The sequence below is a fragment of the Lissotriton vulgaris genome, chromosome 3_1, assembly GCF_964263255.1.
Source record: "Lissotriton vulgaris chromosome 3_1, aLisVul1.2, whole genome shotgun sequence".
Taxonomy (NCBI): Eukaryota; Metazoa; Chordata; class Amphibia; order Caudata; family Salamandridae; genus Lissotriton; species Lissotriton vulgaris.
In genome coordinates, this window is record NC_141689.1 from 255,621,420 (window position 1) to 255,643,603 (window position 22,184).

A 22,184-nucleotide genomic window follows, 5' to 3' on the forward strand; every position below is an offset into this window, starting at 1 on the left:
GTATCTCTAATACTTTATTATTGCCCAACCCTTCTCTTGACTTAAACCAGATTCAGTATGTAAAGACTATGGTGAACTATATTATACTGATTTCTACTCTTGCTCGCCAATGTCCTCGCTCTTTCCCTTCGACCCTCCTGCATGGCCTGGATTTCTGACCACTGTGGTTCTATTTGAGCATCATAGACTGGATGAGGAATTGGGCTTCAGCATACCGTGGTCTAGTCAAGTCAAGTTAAAATTTGTATAGCGCACTACTCACCCAGAGGGTCTCAAGGCGCTTGAGGGAGGGGGGGGAGCTTTACTTATCAAATATCCAAGTTTTTAGTTGTTTTCTGAAGGAGAGGTGGTTCTGTGTGAGGCGGAGGTGGATGGGGAGGGAATTCCAGGTCTTGGCCGCTAAGTAGGAGAAGGATCTTCCTCCCATGGTGGGTCTTTGGATGCGTGGAATTGCGGCGAGGGCTTTATTGGACGATCAAAGTTGGCGGGTGGGGGTGTAGAAGGACAGGCGCGTGTTGAGGTATTCGGGTCCTAGGTCGTAGAGGGCTTTGCGTGCGTGGGTGAGGAGGCAGAACGTTATTCTCTTGTTGACGGGGAGCCCTTCATGTAGGTTGGTTTTGGCGGTGTTTGGGTCTTTGGTGAGGGATAGGATCAGCTGAGTGTCGTCTGTGTTGGAGATAATGTTGAGGTTGTGTTGGCACGCAATGGATGCGAGGGGACTCATGTATACGTTGAAGAGCGTGGGACTGAGTGAAGATCCTTGGGGTACGCCGCAGATGACTTCGGTGGCCTCTGATCTAAAAGGGGGGAGGCGGACTCTCTGGGTTCTTCCGGCGAGGAATGAGATTATCCAGTCCAGAGCTTTTCCTTGTATTCCGACGTTGCTGAGGCGTTGTATAAGGGTGCTATGACAGACTGTGTCGAAGGCTGCAGAGAGGTCAAGTAGGATGAGGGCAGCAGTTTCTCCGTTGTCCAATAGAGTTCGAATGCCGTCTGTTGCTGCAATGAGGGCGGTCTCGGTGCTGTGTTTGGCTCGGAAGCTGGACTGTGAAGGGTCGAGGGATTTGTTGGATTCGAGGAAGGCGGCGAGTTGACTGTTGACGGCTTTCTCAATGACTTTGGCAGGGAATGGGAGGAGCGAAATGGGGCGGTAGTTCTTGAGTTCAGTGTGGTCTGCTGTAGGTTTCTTCAAGAGGGCGATGAGTTCGGCGTGTTTCCAGCTTTCCGGGAAGGTGGCGGAGTTGAGGGAGCAGTTGATGACGTCTCGGAGATGGGGTGCGATAATGGAGTCTGCTTTGTTGAAAATGTGGTGGGGACATGGGTCGGTTGGCGATCCTGAGTGAATGGTGTTCATCAGGCGGATGGTGTCTTCAGTGGTGATTGGGTTCCAGGCGCAAAGGTTGTTGGAGGGGGGTTTTAGTTCGGAGGTAGGTGGGGTGGGCTGGTCTCCAAAGCTGTTATGAATGTCAGCGATTTTGTTGTGGAAGAACGAGGCTAGGGAGTCGCAGAGGTCTTGGGAGGGAGTGATGTCATTGGTGCCGGCGGTGGGGCTGGTAAACTCTTTGACGATGTTGAATAGTTCTTTGCTGTTGTGGGCGTTGTTGTCGAGTCGATCCTTGAATGCTGATTTCTTGGTGGATCGGATCAGTTGGTGGTGTTTGCGGGTGGCGTTCTTGAAGGTGGCCAGGTTGTCAGTGGTTGGGTTTTTTCGCCAGGCTTTCTCGAGGGTGCGTCAGATCTTCTTGGATTTCTTAAGGTTATCAGTAACCAGGGGGCTTTTTTGCTGCCTTGCTTGATTTGATGGTTTTTCAAGGGTGCTAATTCGTCAGCGCTGTGGGTGATCCATTGTGCGAGGTTGGTGGCTGCTTGGTTTGGGTCCGATGATTTTGCAGGAGGGTTTTGGTTAAGCGATGTGAAGAGCTGGTCGGTGGTAATTTTATTCCAGTTTCTCATGGGAATTGGTTGTGGGTGGTTGTGGGTCGTAGTCTTTTTGTAGTTGAAGTGAACGCAGTAGTGGTCCATCCAATGGAGAGCTGTGGTGTGATTAAAGGAGATGTGCTTGCTGGAGGTGAAGATTGGGTCGAGCGTGTGCCCGGCAAAGTGGGTGGGAGTGTCAACAAGTTGTTTGAGTCCGAGATTGGCGAGGTTGTCCAAAAGGGTGGTGGTGTTGCTGTCGTTGTTCTTTTCCAATGTGGAAATTGAGGTCTCCTAGTAGAATGTAGTCCTCGGAGGGGAGGGCGTGAGGGCTGATGAAGTCTGTGATGTCTTCGCTGAATTGTGTGCGGGGTCCGGGTGGTCTATAGATGAGGGTGCCTTTGAGTGTGGTCTTAGGGTCGGTGTGAATCTGGAAGTGAAGGTGTTCGGCGGTTGTGAGGATGTCATCGAAACTGGTCGTGATGCGGATGGTGGTCTTATGGACGATGGCGATTCCTCCTCCTGTTTGGTTGATGCGGTCTTTTCCGATGATCTTGTAGCCGTCCAGGATGGCTATGGCAATGTCGGGCGCTGATGATGCGTTCATCCAGGTTTCTGTAAGAAAGGCGACGTCCGGCGATGTAGTGTCGAGTAGGTTCCAAAGTTCAATGGCGTGTCTGTGGACCGAGCAGGTGTTGAGTAGGATGCACTTCAGGTGGTTAGTGTCGGAGCTATGTTTGGAATCTGTGGATTTGGTGTGGGTCCTTATGCAGTCGAACTTGCAGGAGTGGCAGGTGAAGGATCCATGGGTGTGTCCTGGGGCGGCTTGGTAGCAGTTTGAGAGTCGGCCGGGGTTAAGTGCTAAGAGGGTAGCGGCGTCGTACGTTACGCGGGTGGAGTGGATTTTGCGGGGACCAGGGGGTCTGGCGCTGGGCGCGGTCCAGGCGCAGACGGGCGTAGACGGGCTTACCTTTGGCGCACCTTCGGCACGCATAGGGCGCGTCTGTTGCTCTGACATATGTGGATAGTGGAGGGGGCCAGGCGAGGGAGGAGCAGCTGGGAGGCGGGAGCGGGGTGGAGAGACGGGCTATGAGGCACAACAACAACAAAATGGCAGCAAAAAAGAAAGTGAAACAGGGCGAGACTGGGGCACAATCTGTGGTGACTCCTAGATATGGGCAGAGGCGCAATCGGGCACAAATCACTTTAAAAGCAATGCGAGCAGTGTAATATCATGTAGGTTCGCGCTACCAGGCAGCTACAAATGACAATGCGAGCAATACAAATAACAATGAGAGCAATGCAAAGGCACTGTAGTGCTACGAAATCACAAATAATAACAAAGAAATAGCGCAAATGATAATGGCAGCAAAGCGAGAGACCAACTATCAGCAGCGGTGATTAGGATGAGCTTGAAAGCGCTACGATACCAAAAGCCTTTGGAGCGTGGGGAGCGCAATAGAATGGACTCTAACGAGGAGCAGAAGGGTTTTACTGTATCGCCCCTGAAAGGGGCTGATAATCAAATTAATTTCATTATTTGTTCTTACTTAATGGATTGCTTACATGCTTTGTGTATAAAGATTTAACAGGTGTATTATTTTTCCCCAGCTCCTTCTAGTATGTTAGTGAAGGATGAATACGTTCATGACTATGTTGAAGGACCACAGTCCTTATCGTCTGCTGATGGCCTTTCAATTCAAACCATCCAACACCAAGCAAGCAACAGATCATCTTCTGACACTTACAGCAATTCTTCCTTGCTGGCTTCTGAACCCAGTACTCCAAGTGCTTCTAGCTTTTCCAGCATTCCTGTGGCATCAACAAGTAAGCTATATTGTTTTGAATTTTTTTTTTCTTTTGCTTTGACGTAGTTTACTTTTGAGAATCGTAATTTAAAGCGAAGGAGACTGTGAAAGTAGAGATTGCAATTTTGTATTTGTACAGTTATATCTGTTTATACAGTTTAAAGCCTGCTCCTTATTAGGACTTTGGATTTGAGAAAAATTACCACCCAACAGCGATCAACCATTTACAAACAGTCTTCTTAAAAATTACGACTTACTAATGCACCTGTCTTGGCAAACCAAACTCCACATCGTTAGTGAATTGTTAGGTGGTCTGCTTCTTTTACCTAAAGTCTCTCTCACCATGCATGCTCATTATTTCTGTACAGCAAATTCAAAATATTTCCTAGTTATAGGTATAACTTGATTGAGGTGGGCCTGCTTGTCTCTTATTCATGAACCTCACTCTTATCAGAAGCACAAGAAGATAAAGTGACTTTTTTTTGTACTGTCAATTTCCCACCTTCTTTCCATCGTGCAAGAGACTTCGAAATCTCAAAGATTAAACTCTTGCCCTATTTATTCAGCCCTTCTAGGAAGATAAATTTACAGTCTGGCATAGGTTCTATACTGATGATACCTTCATTGTTAGGTCAGCCAGACCAGTTTTGATAACTTACAAGGCGGAGGATCTAAATGGCAGGTGCTTAGAAGTTAACCTCCAGGGCTCCTATTGTGAGTTGGACTTTAGGGAAGTCTCTTCTACCCAACACAACCTTTAATGTTTGCAAAAGGTGGGGTAAGATCTTACTGTCAGGGGCTCATACCAGTGGGATATTGGCTTTAACTGTGAAGAGGGACATGGTACTTCTAACTATGTTTCCACGCAATTATTAAACATAGACGTGGTTCATCCTCTCCCTACATAGTATAAGCATAGTCTACTTCAGTTAAATCGTCCCCAGTGGTCTTAGACATTTGCCTTTCAGATACTTTGGCTATTCAACAAATACTCTTCATTATTTGTGAATCCCTGAGATGGTACTTTGTACCGACAGTGATGTTCTCGCAAACATTATTTTACTGAACATTGGTTACACTATCCTCTTTACTTTCTTTATTGTAGTTATACTTATATGTCAGTTATTGGGGAATAGGAGAAAGCTGGCTTGTGTAGGTTAGTCTAAATTTATGTTTATGTCCTGCTTCAAGTACCTGGTCTTCTTACGCCTCTGTTCACCAGTTAGTTAATTGATGAACCACACTACCAGGCTTTGAAAGGAGGTGTAGGAATGTGCATGTGTAGGAATGTGCATCTGCAGAATGAATGGAAGCAGCCTTATGCTCCTTTATGTGACCAGCAGCTTTGAGAAACAGATTGGCAGGTCTTCAGTGTTTTGATTACGAAAATACTGTTTTCTCTATATTTCAAACTTTTAGAATGATACCAGCCAGGTTATTTGAAATGTGGACCCCGTCTTGGAAGTCATGCTGGACTAACAAAAAATTGTATTGCATAAAGACCCGAGTGCCATACAGAGGAATTGATAGCAAAATCACTACTACGTTATAAGCAAAGGAAGACATTTTGAAAATGATTTATTTAGGCATTGATATAGCCGAGATCGTTTTGCAGCAAGTGTATCAGAGTGTGTGGGTCAGATGAAAAAAGTAAATTTGTCATTGGTGTAAAAGTGGATTCGAAAATGATGTTGAGTATCAGAAAGATGTGCGTAAAAGGCAGATTCTTGCCGCAAATGGTGTTTAATTGTAAGGCATGCTCAAATCCTAGTTGATTACTGAAAAAAATTAGAATCAGTTCTTGCTCCACTTTGTTTATTACACGGGTGGAACCATGATTCGAATTGATCCTACAACAACCTTTTCTCAAGACAGTTATGAAGTGAAGCAATAATTTCATTTTTAAACTGTGTATAAAAATAACTGCCCATTGGTCTAAATTTACTGCCAATTGTAAGGTCCTCCGAGGAATACTCTTGTAAAGCTGCGACCCTGGCTTCTCCTGAAGTCACTGCCTTCAATCTTGCTTTTACTTGTATTTTTGTTTACTCGTATTATTTTGTCATTCTGCAATATCTCGTTTATTTCACAGTTTTCATTTCCAGCAAAGGAAGAACGGGTTGCATGCCGTTTTTAGTTGGTTTGTTTTTTGTGTTGTAGTAGGGATTCAAAATAATGATATTTCTGAAATGCATGTCGGCAAGTTTTTTTCTTTATTTTGTTCCTAATTCTCATCTCATTACATGAAGTTGTCTTCTCCAGAGATACAAGCAGATGTTAAGCTACCCTGGCCTCCGTTGAATTAACTAGGATATGTTAGTGGAACCGCACACACCTTATTAGAATGTTGCAATGTTTATCACATAATGTATAAATGAATCTTCATTCAGAAAAGGTGCATAGCAATAACATGACAGGTTATCTGTCATGGTGAACTGGTAGGATAATGGCATCTTCATATTTGTTTTAATTAGGTCAACCCAGCAGTTTATTGTCAGGGAGCCATAGTGAAGGACTTTTGCAGATTGCACCAGTGCCTCCACAAGGGACACAGCAGAATGGGTTTGCAGCTCAGCCAGCTACATATCATCACAGTAAGTGAATACATGCTGTGCGTAGACCGCATATCTCATCTATGTTAATGATTAGCTACCATTTCATGTATTTAATTTCGAGGGTTTTATAGGTTCCGTGATAAAAGAAAACCCCTTATTGGTATTTTTGTGAGTTCCTGCATCATACCTGCCCTTGAAGGTGTGATAAAGAGAACTCCCAAAGATTTCATTCACAGTTAGCTTATTTGCTCGCACTGAATCCTTCAAGTTCTGTGAGTGCACATTTTTTCAAGCGCAGTTAAAGAATTGCTTGTTGAAGTGGGCAGAGAGGAACCATGCAGTGCTGAGAAGAGAAAGTGGAGTTTTGATGAAATTATGTAGCTAATAGTAGAACAGCAGAAAAGGAGATGGTGTTCGTATTGGTCTAGTACAGGGGACCAACAATGAGCAGTACATATAATGAAGGGACTGCTGTTATTGGAGCCCACAGCTCTGTTAAATGCACCCTTTTGATTACTGCTAATCATTTTGTTATATAATTTACTTCTCCTCAGTTGTGATTTTAATTATTGCATGTTGGATAAAGGTTTATGTTTCGGGCTCAAACTGCATGGCTCTTGTATTTATCATTAGAACCCAGCCTGGTTGTAGCTTTAGAATGGAAAGTTGTGGAGTAACACTTAAGTAAAATTTCTCTGTTGCTGTTTTAGACAGCACTACAACTTGGACTGGAAATAGAACAGCAGCATATACACCTAATATATCTCATCACCAGAACGGACATCTTCAACATCATCCACCCATGCCTCATCCTGGACATTACTGTAAGTTTTTTTTCCTTTTCTTCAGGAATGTTTCTTAGATTGAAGGCAAAGTCTTTACATCATTTTTTCTAGTTATACATTTTGTTTTTTACCAACTTCATGAGACACATCTAAACTGTATCAGAATCTATTTATTGTGAGTTTTATTTTGTTCGTGCCCTTCCCTGCGATTACATTTATTTTTCCTACATGTGAACATATTAAAGGATACAAGGTAAATACCATCCACTATTGTTTTTTTATTTACCCTGCTTTCATGACATAATTTTTATGATAAGAGTACATTGGGTCTAGTTTTCCACTTCTCAATGAATTTCCCAAATGAAGTATAGTAAAGAGGCATTTCATATCTACAAACTCTGGTACAAAATGTGAAGATAAACAATCAAAATTAGCGTCATATAGCTATTACGTGTTAAGATTTGTTCGTTCGGCTAAGCACTATTTCTAAAGAATGTGAATCTGTTGACTTTGTAAAGACTGATAGCTTTTTATTTGCTCTCTGTTCCATAACTTTCTACATGATGATATTTCATCTGCAAGTCATATTCAGCTTTTTGCTTGTTCTCAAATGGCAAACTATTTCCATAAGAAGGTCACCACAACTTTGAATCTTAAAGCAGTGTGGAACGCTGAACTGAGGTGGAAAGCAAGCAATAATAAACCTTTTCTGAAAAACGTTTTGTTCGAGGCATGTGGGCTGCTGAATTCATATCTGTGCATAGATCGCCGCCTAGTGTTGGGTCTGGATGATTGCACCTTGTTGTCCTGGAAGAGTCTTCGAAGTATCACGAGATAGGTTACTCCCCTGGACTACAGTGCGCATGGGCATCTTCTCCATCCTCAGATTGTTTTTTTCCGCCATTGGGTTCGGATGTTATTCCTATACTCCAATTTCGGAATAGAAACAAAACTTTTCTAAAGGCCTTAGACTTCGACTGTATTGTTTTCGCTCGGTACTCATTGACTCGATCGAGCTTTCCAATATGGAAGTGGGCAATTCCAAAAGATATCTTTCTCCAGGCAGAACACCTCCCAGGGAAAGACAATCCGATTGCAGACCTGCTCAGCAGGCACAGCCAGCAACTTCACGAATGGGAGATTTACCCCCAAGTTCTCCAACCATTCTTAAGGGAGTGGGGGTACCCAGAGATAGACCTGTTTGCCACAAACGAAAACTCAAAATGCCAGTACTTTGCAGCCAGATTCCCTCATCCGCTGTCACAAGGCAATGCGATATGGATGAACTGGTCAGGCAGATTTGCGTACGCTTTTCCACCAGCACCACTGATTCCGCTGGTGGCACGCAAACTGCTGCAGCAGTCACTCAGACTGATCCTAGTTGCTCCCACATGGGCGAGACAGCCATGTTACACAACGTTCCTGGAACTTTCAGTAGTTCCTCATCAAAGGCTGCACCTCTCACCCCATCTTCTAACTCAGAACCATGGAGAAATCAGACACCCAGATCTCAATCAGATGATCCTAGCGATCTGGCTCCTGAAGTCTTAGAATTTGGATACCATAACTTGCCTCCAGACTGCATGAACATCATTAAAGAGGCAAGATGACCAACTACGAGAGCGTGCTATGCAGCTAAATGGAAGAGATTTGTTATTTACTGCAACAATAACCAAATCAACCCTTTAGATGCTTCCATACAGTTCAAAGATGCAACCTAGCATACTCTTCCATAAGGCTACACCTTGCGGCTATAGCAGCATACCTTCAAAACAGGCAACATCTTTCACTGTTTAGAGTACCAGCAATAAAGGCTTTTATGGAGGTTCTTAAAAGGGTGATCCCTCCAAGACACCCACCTTCCCCAGTCTGGAATCTAAATATTGTACTTACCAGACTTATGGGACCTCCGTTCGAACCTCACACTCATGCGATCTGCAATTCTTAACGTGGAAGGTGGCATTCTTGATTGCCATTACCTCACTCAGGCGAGTTAACGAGTTACAAGCACTAACAATTCAGGAACCCTTCATGCAAGTACATGCTAACAGGGTGGTTCTTAGAACAAACCCTAAGTTTATGCCAAAGTTCATATCCAATTTCCATATTAATCAATCAATAGAACTGCCAGTGTTCTTCCAAAATCCACAGTCAGTAGCTGAAAGAGCCCTACACAGACTGGATGTAAAGAGAGCTCTGCTTTATTATGTGGACAGAATGAAATCATTTAGGAAAACAAAGCAATTATTTGTTGCTTTTTCACCACAACATAAAGTAAATCCAATATCAAAATCAGGAATAGCCAGATGGATCGTTAAATGCATTCAAATATGTTATCAAAAGGCTAAACCCACTTTAACTGTCCCCCCAAGAGCACACTCTACGTGGAAAATGGGGGCATCCATGGCTTTCCTAGGCAATATTCCTCTTGAAGACATATGTAGAGCAGCAACATGGACTACGATACACACTTTCACAAAACACTACTGTGTAGCCGTGCAAGCAAAGCAGCAAGCTGCTGTAGGCCAGGCTGTCCTCAAAACTCTTTTTCAAACTGCTGCAGCTGGCACAGGTAACCACCGCTAGAGGAGATACTGCCATACAGTCTATGCACAGATATGAATTCAGCAGCCCACATGCCTCGAACGGAATATGCTACTTAACAGTATGCATCTGTTCTGGGCATGTAGGGCTGCTGACATTCATATCGCCCCCCCTCCTCCCCGGTGCCTGTCGCAGCTGCAGCAATATCTTTGCATGGCCATCTCTTACTATACTATCTCCATCTCTGCCACAATGGCGAAAAACAATCTGAGGATGGAGAAGATGCCCATGCGCACTGTAGTCCAGGGGAGGAGACACCTATTTCGTGATACTTCGAAGACTCTTCCAGGACAACGAGGTGCAATCATCCGGACCCAACACTAGGCAGCGATCTATGCACAGATATGAATGTCAGCAGCCCTACATGCCAAGAACAGATGCATATTGGTAAGTAGCATATTCCTTTTTTTCCCCATATTCCTCTCTTGTTTATATTAGTGCATGACAACTTTAATCTGTGTTAGTGATATCCAAATTAATGTATTACATCAGAGTATCCATTAAAAAAATTCTTTTAAATGAGCTTTAACAATAGTAGACATACAGTTCATCGTTTAATAGTTCATATTTTCCAGAATACATTGTTCATAATGCTACTACAGATCTTCTGATCTTCCATTGATTGCAGAGTTTATAGTGACATTTTAAGATGCAGTATTGCTGTTAAGGCATTGAGTCTGGCTCATAATATTCATTTCATCTCTCTCGTCTCGTGTGGTCTTAAAGTTAGTTCACTGTGTTCCATTGAGTCTACAGACAATCAAATTGCAATATCGAAATCATTCTTACTAGAGAAAGAAACATAAACAAACCAAATGGTATTCCATTAAGTCATATAGTTCAGGTAAATTACTGCTTGAAAGGTTGTGATGCTTTATACTAAGATTGAGTTAAATATTGCTCTTTATCATCGTACGAATAGTAGTTGGGAGGGCATAGAGTGTTCCAAAGAGGGGTTCTACGAACGGTAGAGCTGTTCATGTCCTCTGCCTTATACTTAGGGCAATAGATTTGATCGACCTTCACGGGTATTATTCTTCACAAAATACGAGTGTGTATGTTCTTTGCTTTGGATCAGGATGGGATATCAGACCTCTGTGCCAGGTGTTGAGTGCCAGGTAGAGCCAAACACCTAGCTAGGGGGCTGTTTGCCTTGGTCTATGTTTGTGCTTTGGTTCCACAGAGACTGACTGCCAAGACCAAGTTTTTTCCAGGTGAGACAGCTACAAGGTTAGTTGATGAAACGTTTAGGAAAAGGCTATTTTGGTGCTGACTTTCAAAGCTCCTAGTGTGATGCTTAATGTGAAGCCCACCATTCGTGAGGCATCTTGCAAAGGCAGCAAGTAGAATGGTAGTTCACTACCAAATATAGAAAAAAGTAAAAAGTTTCAGACCTCAAACTAACCAGCTGAATAATTTTCCAATCTTAAAGAGGAAGAAAGTGGTTGGTACTGAAAATAAAACCACATCACACTAGTACTTACCATCTAATGTGCGTTCAGCGTAGGGCAAGCAGAAAGCCAACAGATCTTTATGTTCCCAATTTCCAAGGAGACCAAAAGATCAGCGGTAAATCCTTAAGTAATAACTGATAGATGTAGTGTAGACAAAGGAAACATGGCACCTCAATAGCAAAACACCCTAGGCAAGAATCTGAGCAGTAATTAGATGAGGAGGCTGGAGACATTTATACACATTAAATGCTTTTCAGTATTAAAACTACTTTTGAGCATAGAGCCTACGAACTGGCCCTAAAAGGTGAAAGATGCATAACTTGAATGTGGAGTTAATGTCACAGTCTATGACCCCATTAATCATATTATTTATTTGAGGTAGTGAGTAAACCAGCTGATCTGATGGTGGGTAAAAGAAACAATATAAAGATGGCTCCTCTGTGTAAGCATTGTGGTGGTTGACATAAGAACATCTACCCTTGCTCTTATGACAGCTAATCCAAAAAATTGTCTTTGTAGTATCCGTGGGATTCCACATACAGGAGCATCCACATCATACCTCTGAAACCTCCTGCTCCTCAGTTGTCTCAATGCCACCACCTTTGGTTAGATGTTGGGTAGGAGGGACACTAACATCTCTGTGGAGAAAAAAGAAACGTATATTTTTGAACGAACACAAGCATAATTTGTTTTACTGACAGTGTGGTGGTGGATTGATGATGGGGACCTTATAAGTATGTCATTATATGAAAAATATCAGCACTGGAGAAGTATGGTTATAGATATAGATTCTCATGTATACGAATAGAGAAAAAGGCGTTTTTGAGGCCAATAACAGAAAATACAGTTTCTGTAGGTGGGTTTAATTACAAAAAAGTCGTAATATCAGAGACAACAGGATATTGAGGAATCACTATTTTATTGACTTCTCTTAAATCAATCATGATTAGGTGAATCTTGTCCCCTGTCCCATCGCCCTGTTTTAGGATGGGGAGCATGGAGCTATTGCATACATTAGAGGAAACTTCCTCAACAACTCCTGTACGTCAATGATAGATATCAATGCATCCACACCTTCTTTTGATATTTTATATTGCGGGAACCTGTATGTACACATACAGGTTCGGGAAGCATTCTCCCGAACCTTTATGTGTACTGGGGAAAGGTCCATTCTTCCCACATCTGTGTCAGCAGTAGCCCAAACACATGAAGGAACAGAATCAAGATCCAAACATAAAGAAAAATTATATTGTTTAGGCAATGTCTTTTTCCCAAAAAATGACACGTACTCCAGATGGGGAACAATGCACAGTAGCATGGAAATATTTCAAAAGATCAAGTCCCATCAAATTATCTGGAGCATGTGGGGGAAGTGGAAAGGGGGCTGTAGTAATAAATCTCAACCTGCAACGGCAATTTTTGGGACACAGGGCTAGGAGTTGATGTTCCATTAAATCCTATTGATGTAATCACTTGGCCAGACAAGGGTGTCCCAGGGACCAGTTTCTGAAATATCGCACTGCGTGTTGTCCCTGTAATCACTAAACTTTTTAAATTCTGCCCAAGTATGGTGCTGTTAAATATGGCCCTGACTGATCTACAGGTATCTCAACTGGTCCTCCTTATCCTACATTGTCCTAGGCAAAAGGTGTTCCCATAGTTTCCTATGATTCCCAATCCTCCATAGAATATTCATTACTCCGTTGTTCAAAATAATTTTGTGACCTATTTTTCTCTGAAGCTTAAGCATGTTGTAGCTGCTGTCTGGAGCTGAAGTCTCTTGATTACCATTCACTTGTCCCCTTCCTCTCCCACCAGCAGCTAAAACAGGACATTCAGAACGCCAATGTCCTTTCTCCTTACAATAAGCACATTAATCTGGCCAAAGTGGAGTTTGTCTACGCGGTGGCCCTACTGGAGGTGTTTGCCTAAAAGTCTGACCATACGTTTGACCACGACCTCGAGCGTGGGGTCCTTAGGCCTGGACCATTGTTACCTTAATTTTCAATTCTTTTAGTTTTCCTTCTTTCCGTTCTTGCTCAGCGGTCACCTGATTCTGATATTACTGAGCCATATCTAATATAGGTTTCGGGGTTACTGAAGCCCATGTACTCGAAGAATTCTTTAAGCGAACCGCTATCTAAGGAAGTACATTTCCCACAAATTGATCTACAAATAAATGTGCACCTGTAGGCATAGATGTATCTTGCCCACTAAAATCATGGAACACTTCCTCAAAGAGAGTAAAGAAATCCGGGACGGCCTCTCCCTGTTTTTGTTTACAAGCAGTAAGAAGTGCCCAATTTCTATTTTTTTTTTTTTGCCAGGACAATAATGTTTTTATAAGTGAGTATGTTTCCAGGAAGATCCAGTACGAGCTGACTAGGTTTCTGACCAGGTTTCCTATCCCTATCGCTGCTACTATGGCAGCCCAGTCTCCTCCCAAATCAACAGCATGATCCTGTTAACGGGTAAGTCGATGCATATCTGGTGGCAGGATCATACCAAAAAACATATCAATATCAGCTAAGGTCATGACACAGGAATCAATGGCTGCCTGTACATCGTCATAAAATCCGCTAGGATTTTTCCTTATTTCTGGTAAGGCGGCTTTTAAAGTGAATTCATCCGTCCTTTTCCAGGGCGTATATATCCAATTGCACAAAAAATAGGCTGCAGCATTAGGACTATTAGGGTCATCATCATCTGCATTCCCTCTTCCAGGAATGAACAATGGCGCGGCTTCCCTCACAGGTCTTATTCGGGGAGAGGAAGAAAGTTCATAATGATATTCAATTATTGTTGCTATGGCAGTGTTAACTCTACTATCTGAAAGAGACACATCTGAAAGAAACACGTTGGTGTTAGATTCCTTACCTTAGAATATCCCCAGGCGTCAGACTGGATCCGGAAAGTTTTCGTCAGCATTACCCCTGCTCGTCGCTAGGTTTAGTGTGCGGCTCCGCGTCCGTTTTCGGCGTCTTGATCGCCGGGATTACGTCGTCGCAGTACTTAGACGCCGCCCTCGCGCGCTGACGTCGTTCTTTTTTCCGCGCCAGCAAGCACATATACGGGAAGAGCAGTACTCTTAGTCATTTTTTGACTAACTTTTTTGATCAACTTTGATCACTTCTCAAGTCGACCTTCGTCTCGCGTGCCGATAGGGATGCCTGGGTTTAAACCTTGCGAGGACTGTCACCTCTTGATGTCGGTGACTGACCCCCACCATCGGTGCCTTTACTGTCTCGAGCCGACCACGATAACAAGTCGTGCCCCGACTGCCGGGCCTTGTCCTCGAAGGCTAGACTGGAGCGGTCCTGTAAGCGGCTCGAGCTCCTGCAGTAGGCTCTGTGCCGCTCGAGGTCCCGGTCTAGGAGGAAGTCGAGGGAACGGTCCCGGAGCCGCAGTCATCACCGCTCGACAAGTCACCACCACTCGTCGGGCTCCAAGTCCTTAGGTAAGTCGAGGAATTCGAAAAAGAAGTCGAAGAGACGTCATCGCTCTTCCGACTCCCCAGACGCTCGCGCGATGCGGCCGGGGGTTCGGGCGACACCGCCCATACGGCTCCACCGGAGCTGCAAGCGCAGCGTCCAGCCCCACGCTGGGCTGCACGCGACGCTGGAGGAGACACGTGACTTCCTCGTGGCCATGAGGACTCAATTCCCTCCGTTGGACCCTGTCGAGGTGCCTTCGGACCCCGCAGGTCCGTTTGGGAGCCTTTAGCGGGTCGGTGGCTCCCCGGGCCCCAGCCGTCCCCGTACGACGTCCCCAGCCCCGGTCCGGCGTCGGACAGGCGCCAACCCCGATGGGTGAGCAATTCACCTACGACCCGGCTCCCTCATTTTTCCCTGACTAACAGGAGATGGATGACGAGGAGGACTGGCAGTGGTCTGAGGAGGACTGGACTGGGCAGAAGACAAGCTAGGGGAGGCCAGTGGTCTGGACACTTCGCCCGACGCTGGATTTGTCTCTCCTCCCTCAGTGGCTTCGGAGGAGGGGGCTGTTTACAGCGGGGTGTTGAACAGGGCGGCCAAGGCCTTGACTCTTGAGCTCCCTGTCGTGGCCGTGAGGACTAACCTCCTCACTGAGGTGCACAGACCACAGGCAAGCTCCTCAGAGCCTCTACTGCCGCTCAATAAAGCCCTCACCGACGTTATGTTGGGCACCTGGTCCAAGCCCTCCAAGGCCTCCCTGTGGATCGGAACGTGGCCAGACGCCACCGCCCGGCTCCGGGCGACCCTAGCTTCCTGTCCGTTCACCACCCCCCCCAACCCGAGAGCCTGGTGATACAGGCCTCTACATCCCAAACCGCATTTCCGACCGCTCTTCCGGATCGGGAATCCAAAAGATAGGATCAGTTTGGGATTGCGGTCAGTCAACACTGCCTTCCTTTTGGGCCGTTACACCCACTCTCTGTGGGATATGGTTGCGGAGGTGCTGCCACAGTGCCCGGAGAAGTCCCGGGCACGGCTCGCCCAAGCCCTGGCGGAAGAGCGGGATGCAGCATGCTATTCCATCAGGTGTGGACTTGACACCACGGACTCGCAGGGTAGGGCGATTGCAACGACGGTGGGGGTTCGCCACCACGCCTGGCTGAGATCCGCCAACTTTTCGGGGGATGTCCAGGCTACCCTCATTGAAATGCCCTTCAATGGCCGTCGCCTCTTTGGCGACAAAGCGGATAGTGCGCTGGAACGTTTCGAGGATTCCAGGGCTACTGCCAAATCCTTGGGCCTAGGCCAACGGCAGCAAACTTCCGCTTTTCGCCCCTTTCGTGGCCAAGGAAGGGGCGCCCCCACTCGTCCAACCAGCTACAGGCCGCAGGCCCAGTCTCAACGCGGTCGCGGACGTGGTTACCACCGTGGCGGTACCGGGGAACACCAGCAAGGTCCGTCCACACCCGCCCCCGCAGCATCTGCCTCTAAGCCTTCCTAGTCCGGCTTTTCAGGCCCATTCGACGCCAGTGGGGGGCCTCGTCCGCCATCACCTCCCCCACTGGTGTACCATCACATCGGACAGGTGGGTGCTGCAAATCGTCCGAAGGGGCTACTCCCCCTCCCCCCCCCCCCCCCCCCCCCCCCTCCCCCTTCGAGGCGACTCCTCCAGCCATGCCACCGCAATACCACTGCATGTCGGGGGATCACTTGCAACTTCTGCAGGAGGAAGTTACGGCCCTCTTGGCCAAGGGCGCCATTGAGCTCTTTCCTGGGCCAGAAGTAGGACGTGGTTTCTATTCCCACTACTTTCTGGTACCCAAGAAGGGCAAAGGAGGCCTACGCCCCATCTTGGCCCCAAAGAGTGTCAACGGCTTCCTCCGGAAGGAAAAGTTCAATATGCTGACTTTGGCTCATGTCCTAGCTGCCCTGCACCCAGAAGACTGGATGGTAGCATTGGACTTGCAGGGCGCGTATTTCCACATCCCCTTCCTGCCGGCCCGCCGGCGTTACCTGCGGTTCACGGTAGGCCACGAGCACTTTCAGTTTACCGTGCTCCCCTTCTGCCTTACCAGCCCCCTACGGGTGTTCACCAAATTGATGGCGGTGGTCGCAGCTCATCTGCGCAAATTAGGGGTTTCAGTCTTCCCCTATCTCGACAATTGGTTGTTGAAGGCGGGCTCGACCCAAACAGTCGTCTCCCACCTCCACAACACGGCCGACGACCTGCACTCGCTGGGGTTCTCCATCAACGTGCCGAAGTCACACTGTATGGCTCCCCGTGCGTCGCTGGCATCGTATTCGCCGAGATGATGTCACTGGAGCTACTTAGACGCACCCACGCGCGCTGGCGTCAGTTATTTCTTTTTCCGCGCCAGCAAGCGCAGATCTTGAGAGAGCGGGACCCCGTCAACTTGTTGACTAAAGTGTTTGATTAAATTGTAAGTAAAACTTACTCCTGGTGCATAGGGATGGCCGGTTTCAGGCTTTGCGAGGCCTTTCTGCGCACGATGTCGCTGACGAACCCGCACCGTGAGTGTCTCTTCTGTCTGGGGCGTGACCATGACACCGAGTTGTGTTCCCACTGCCCCGAAAACTTTGTGGGAGCGGTCCCGAAAGTGGCTGTAGGCCTGGGAGTCAGCCCCACGTCGTTCCAGGTCCCGGTCTCGTGGGAGGTTGAGGGCCCGGTTGCAGAGCAAGCACTACCATTCGAAGTCTTTGCACTCGGAGTCAGGTAAGGTGAAGCACTAAAAGTCGAAGAAGCGTTGTCGCTCTTCATAATCCCCTCGCCAGTCGTGGGCCGGGTTTGAGGGGGCAGGTGGCACCACCCCTGCTGCTCCGCCAGAACCTGAGCAGTTACGTTGGCTTACCCACCTTTCCCGGGTCCATCGGCATCTCCAGCCGAATTGCAAGTGTGTGTGTCTGCAATGGCCCGTACCTTCGCCCCTTGTGGCCCCGTCGGATCGCCTTCGGGCCCCGCGGGCCCCACTGTTCCACGTTCTTCAACGTTGCCGGCTCCGGCCCTGACTTCGGCGATGCCTAGTGGCCTCCATGGCTCTGGCCGGAGCTCCCCGTTCTTTCCGGTGGACTCCGCATGGCCCCCACTGGCATAGACGGCGCCAATGCCGGCGACGCGGCGGCCGACAACGGCGGCAACTTCTTTTCCGACGTCAGCACGGTGCCCGAGGGATGTCTTCCTGAGAAAAACAAAGGTCCAAAGCAGTTTCAGGGATGATCCCATTATATTTTTGAGCACGGGATCGAAACGTCGACCTTTTAAGTAGCCATACAGTGAAACCAATTTGTATTAAGTGCTGTATAGACTACTCTGGTAAACACTTGCTAACACTGATCTAAAAAGTGTCCAGCTTGCTCACCTTTCCTCTGCCTGGAAATCCTCTTTCTCTTTCTCAAAAACTATCCCTTACTTCTTTACTGTGTTTCTCTGTCCCGAGTCAAAACACAGGAATGTGCTCTTTATTTCTGAAATGTTGCTGATGCACTAAATTCAACTATTGTTATGATAATAAATTCCTTGTCCGGCTGGACTTGGACAAATATAGAGCAGCCTATCATGGTTTGTTTTGCTATTATTGTGTATCCCTGAAACTGCTTTAGACCTTTGTTTTTCTCAAACGACTATAACCCTTGGTCCACGGCCACCATTTGGGTCCCCCTTGTTTTTTTCCTAAACTGGAGGGATGTCTTCCGGCACCGATCCCAACGCCAATGGGGGACTTTTACCCTTTTATTCACCCACGTCCTCGTACCCTCGTGCATGAAGGGGAGGATTGGGAAGGGTTTGAAGACTCTCTCGCAGCACAGTGCGAGTCAGTCCCGACTAGGATGAGGAGGCGGAGGCCGGTGGTCCGAAATACACTCCGGTGCCTGGTTCACCATCCCCTTCAGGTACTATAGAGGAGAGCGCTTCCTTTTCTACGCTGCTACGTAGGGCGGCCGAGGCTCTCAAGCTCCCTACAGTGGCTGTCGGGTAAAACCTGCTTCAGCCAGCTTCTTTTTCTACAGAACCGCTGTTGCTGTTTAATGAAGCACTTTCAGATGTGCTTTTGGGCACTTGGTCCCGGCCCAAAACAGGGGCTCCTGTGGATAAGGGTGTGGGTTGACGTCATCGCCTGGCTCCAGACGACCCTGCCTTCCTCACCCAACACCCCCACGCCTGAAAGTTTGGTGGTTCGGGCCTCCACGTCTCAAGTGCGTTTCCTTCTGCTCCACCAGACAAGGAATCCAAGAAATTGGAGCAGTTTGGCAAGAAGATTTATTCTTCTGCAAGTTCTGAACTGTGGTCTGTGAACACTGCCTGTCTCTTGAAGCTATCATCCTCGATCTGGTTCATCCTGAATATGATCAGGAAACTACTACCTTTCATCCCTCTGACATCATGCACAACAGTAGTAACAATGTTGGCTTTATCGAGGTTAGGCTACGGTAATGCGCTTTATGCGTGGATTCAGACCCAACATCTTACGAAACTCCAACGCTAACAAAATGCAGCAGCACGGTTGGTGCTGAACATACCCAAACATGAACCAAAAGCCCACGAATTAGGAGCTCTGCACTGGCTACCTATGAAAAACAGAATAAAATTTAAATCCTTGTGTCTGGCATACAAAGCCCTACAAGGTGTAGGCTCTCTGTTCCTAAAAACCCATCTGGTAAGGTACCAGCCCAACAGGTCCTTGAGATCCAGTAACCTTAACCTGATCCAGGTCCCCAGATATAAACAACTCAGCTGGGGAGGGGAAGCTTCCTGCTGTATACAGCGAAGGCTTGGAACCAGCTTCCAATCTCAATTAAGAACAGCCCTTCTTTACTTTCCTTTCGGAAAGAGATAAAAACATGGTTATTCAGTTCGGGTTAGCCGTGCTCTGGCTGAGCAGCTCGGTCAAGTACTCTGATTTAGCACCAAGACGCCCAATGGCATTCGCTGCGCTTTACAAATCCATAAATCAAATCAAATCTTGGGCCGCTATTCCCATTCTGTATGGGATGCGGTTGAGTAGGTGCTACCTCAGTGTCCAGAGGAGGCTTGGACAGTTCTCTCCCGAGCTCTTATGGAGGGGAGAGATGCGGCCAAGTTCACTATACGTTATGTTCTTGATACAGCTGATTCGCTGGGTAGAGCGATCTCGACAACGGTGGTGTTACCTCGTCATGCCTGGTTGAGGACAACTGGCTTTTCTGCAGATGTCCAGAATACATTGATGGACATGCCCTTCGAGGGCACCCGCCTCTTTTGTGATAAGGCGGATTCCACATTGGAGCGTTTTAAGGACTCTCGGGCCGCGGCCAAGTCCTTAGGCCTTTCGGCCGCACATACTCCTGCCACTTCTAACTTTCGTTCCTTTCGAAGCTCCGGAAGAGGCGTGCAAACACGTTCCTTTCAGAATAAGCCTGCGCAGCAACAGTCCCAGTGCAGCCGCGGACGTGGGGCTCGCAGAGGGTGGTCACGGGGCCAGCGTGCGGGTCAGTCCACCAACATCCCACTGCCAGTGCCGCCACACCTTCCTAGTCCGGTGTTTCAGGCCCACCAGACGCCAGGATTTGTCATCACGTTCCCCACTGGCACACCATTACATCAGACAGGAGGGTTCTGGAGATTGTTTGCAGGGGTTACCCCCTCCCCTTCGAGTCTACACCCCCCCACCCCCAGACATGCTACTGCAGTTCCGCCGCATGTCGGGGCATCATTTGGCACTTCTCCAGCAGGAAGTTACGGCCCTCTTGGCCAAGGGGGCCATCCAGTGCGTTCCGACGCCAGAAGCAGGTCGTGGTTGTTACTCCCACTATTTCTTGGTGCCAAAGAAGGACAAAGGTCTATGTCCCATCTTAGACCTTCGGAACGTCAATTGCTTCATCCGGAAGGAGAAGTTCAAGATGCTCACTCTGGCTCAGGTCATGTCTGCTCTCGATCCACAAGACTGTATGGTGGCACTGGACCTGCAGGATGCTTATTTTCCTATTCGCGTACAGCCGGCCCATCGGCGTTACCAACGATTCACGGTGTGCCAGGAGCATTTTCAGTTCACCGTGCTCCCCTTTGGCCTTACCAGTACCCCTCGGGTATTCACGAAAGTGATGGCAGTGGTCGCAGCTCATCTGCACAGATCAGGGGTTTCAGTCTTCCCCTATTTCGACGACTGGTTGTTCAAGGCGGGCTCGTCTCAGACTGTCGTCTCCCACCTCCAGACTACAGCCGACCTCCTGCATTTGCTGGGAGTTTCCATCAACGTGCCAAAGTCGCACCCGATTCCCTCTCAGAAGCTCCTCTTATTCGGAACAGTTCTGGAAACGGCACAGTTGTGGGTTTATGCTCCCGAACAGGGAGTCCAGGACATTTGGGCTATGAATCCGATCTTTCAGCCTTTGTCCTGGGTTTCGGTCAGGAAGACCTTGAGGCTACTGGGGCTCATGGCCTCCTGCTGACCACCCATGCCAGGTGGCATATGCGGGCACTGCTGTGAGACCTGAAGTTCCAGTGGGCACAACATCAGGAAAACCTGTCCGATTACGTCCAGATACAATTGCAGTGGTGGCTCACAAATCAGCATTGGGTAAGCGGCAGATCCCTCTCCCTTCCCCAACCGGAGCACACGGAGACGGATGCTTGCCTCCAGGGATGGGGCGGCCACATGGGAGAAGCGGAGATCGGAGGCCTCTGGCGAAGTCCCGGCTCCATAGCAACCTTCTGGAGCTTTGGGCGATTCTTCGTGCACTGAAGGCATTCCTCCCCACTGTCAGGGGGAAGGTACTGTAGGTGTTCACGGACAACACCACCGCCATGTGGTATTGGAACAAACAGGGTGGGGTGGGGTCGTGGACTCTGTCAGGAGGCCCTGCACATCTGGCCATGATTGGAGCATCATGCATTTCCTTGACGGTTCAACACCTGGCAGATTCTTTGAACGCCAGGGCGGACAAACTCAGCCACCGGTGCCTTATGGATCACGAATGGCGTCTTCACTCTGAGGTGGCGCAAGGTCTCTTTCAACAATGGGGAGAGCCGTGGTTAGATCTATTCGCCACCGAAGAGAACGCGCAATGTCATCAGTTCTGCACGTTGGAATTTCCAAGGCGGCACTGGCTCAGCGAAGCTTTTCGTCGCGAGTGGAGTTGCGGTCTGTTTTACACCTTTCCGCCTATACCACTTCTGCCCAGAGTTCTGAAGAAGAACAGATGCGACCGGGCCCAAGTCATCCTTATGGCTCCGGACTGGGCTCGAAGAGTTTGGTATCCCGAGATACTCAGTATGAGCCTGGTTCCCCCGATCCGACTGCCTATGCGGGAGGATCTTCTGTCGCAGCAGCAGGGGACAGTTCTCCACCTGAACCTACCCAGTCTCCACCTATATGCGTGGAGCTTGAGCGGCAACAGTTGATTCCATTTGACTTGCCTCTCGAAGTCTGTGATGTCATTCTGGCAGCCAGGCGTGCCTCCACTAAGCCTGCATGTGGAACAAATTTGTGGCATGGTACACAGCCAAGACTGTGGATCCCCTTTCTGTGGTCCTTTTGTTCCTTCCTTCTCTGATCTGGCAGGGCTCTGCTCTGGGCACTATCAAGGGCCACCTTACGGCCATTTCAGCCTTTCTGAGGCTTCCAGATCAGCCTTC

General features: G+C 47.7%; 1 protein-coding gene across 2 annotated transcripts in view; it reads left to right on the top strand.

Annotated features, from left to right (window-relative positions):
- The window catches only part of SMAD4 (SMAD family member 4), a 324,854-nt gene that overhangs the window by 205,222 nt on the left and 97,448 nt on the right, over positions 1-22,184 (top strand). Inside the window, exons 5-7 of one of the 2 annotated variants that reach the window (XM_086960392.1) lie at positions 3,526-3,741; positions 6,197-6,316; positions 6,988-7,101. In XM_086960392.1, coding sequence (XP_086816518.1) covers positions 3,526-3,741; positions 6,197-6,316; positions 6,988-7,101 — 450 coding nt within the window. The remainder of the gene's footprint in view (positions 1-3,525; positions 3,742-6,196; positions 6,317-6,987; positions 7,102-22,184) is intronic. The other variant, XM_086960393.1, reaches the window with a different exon arrangement.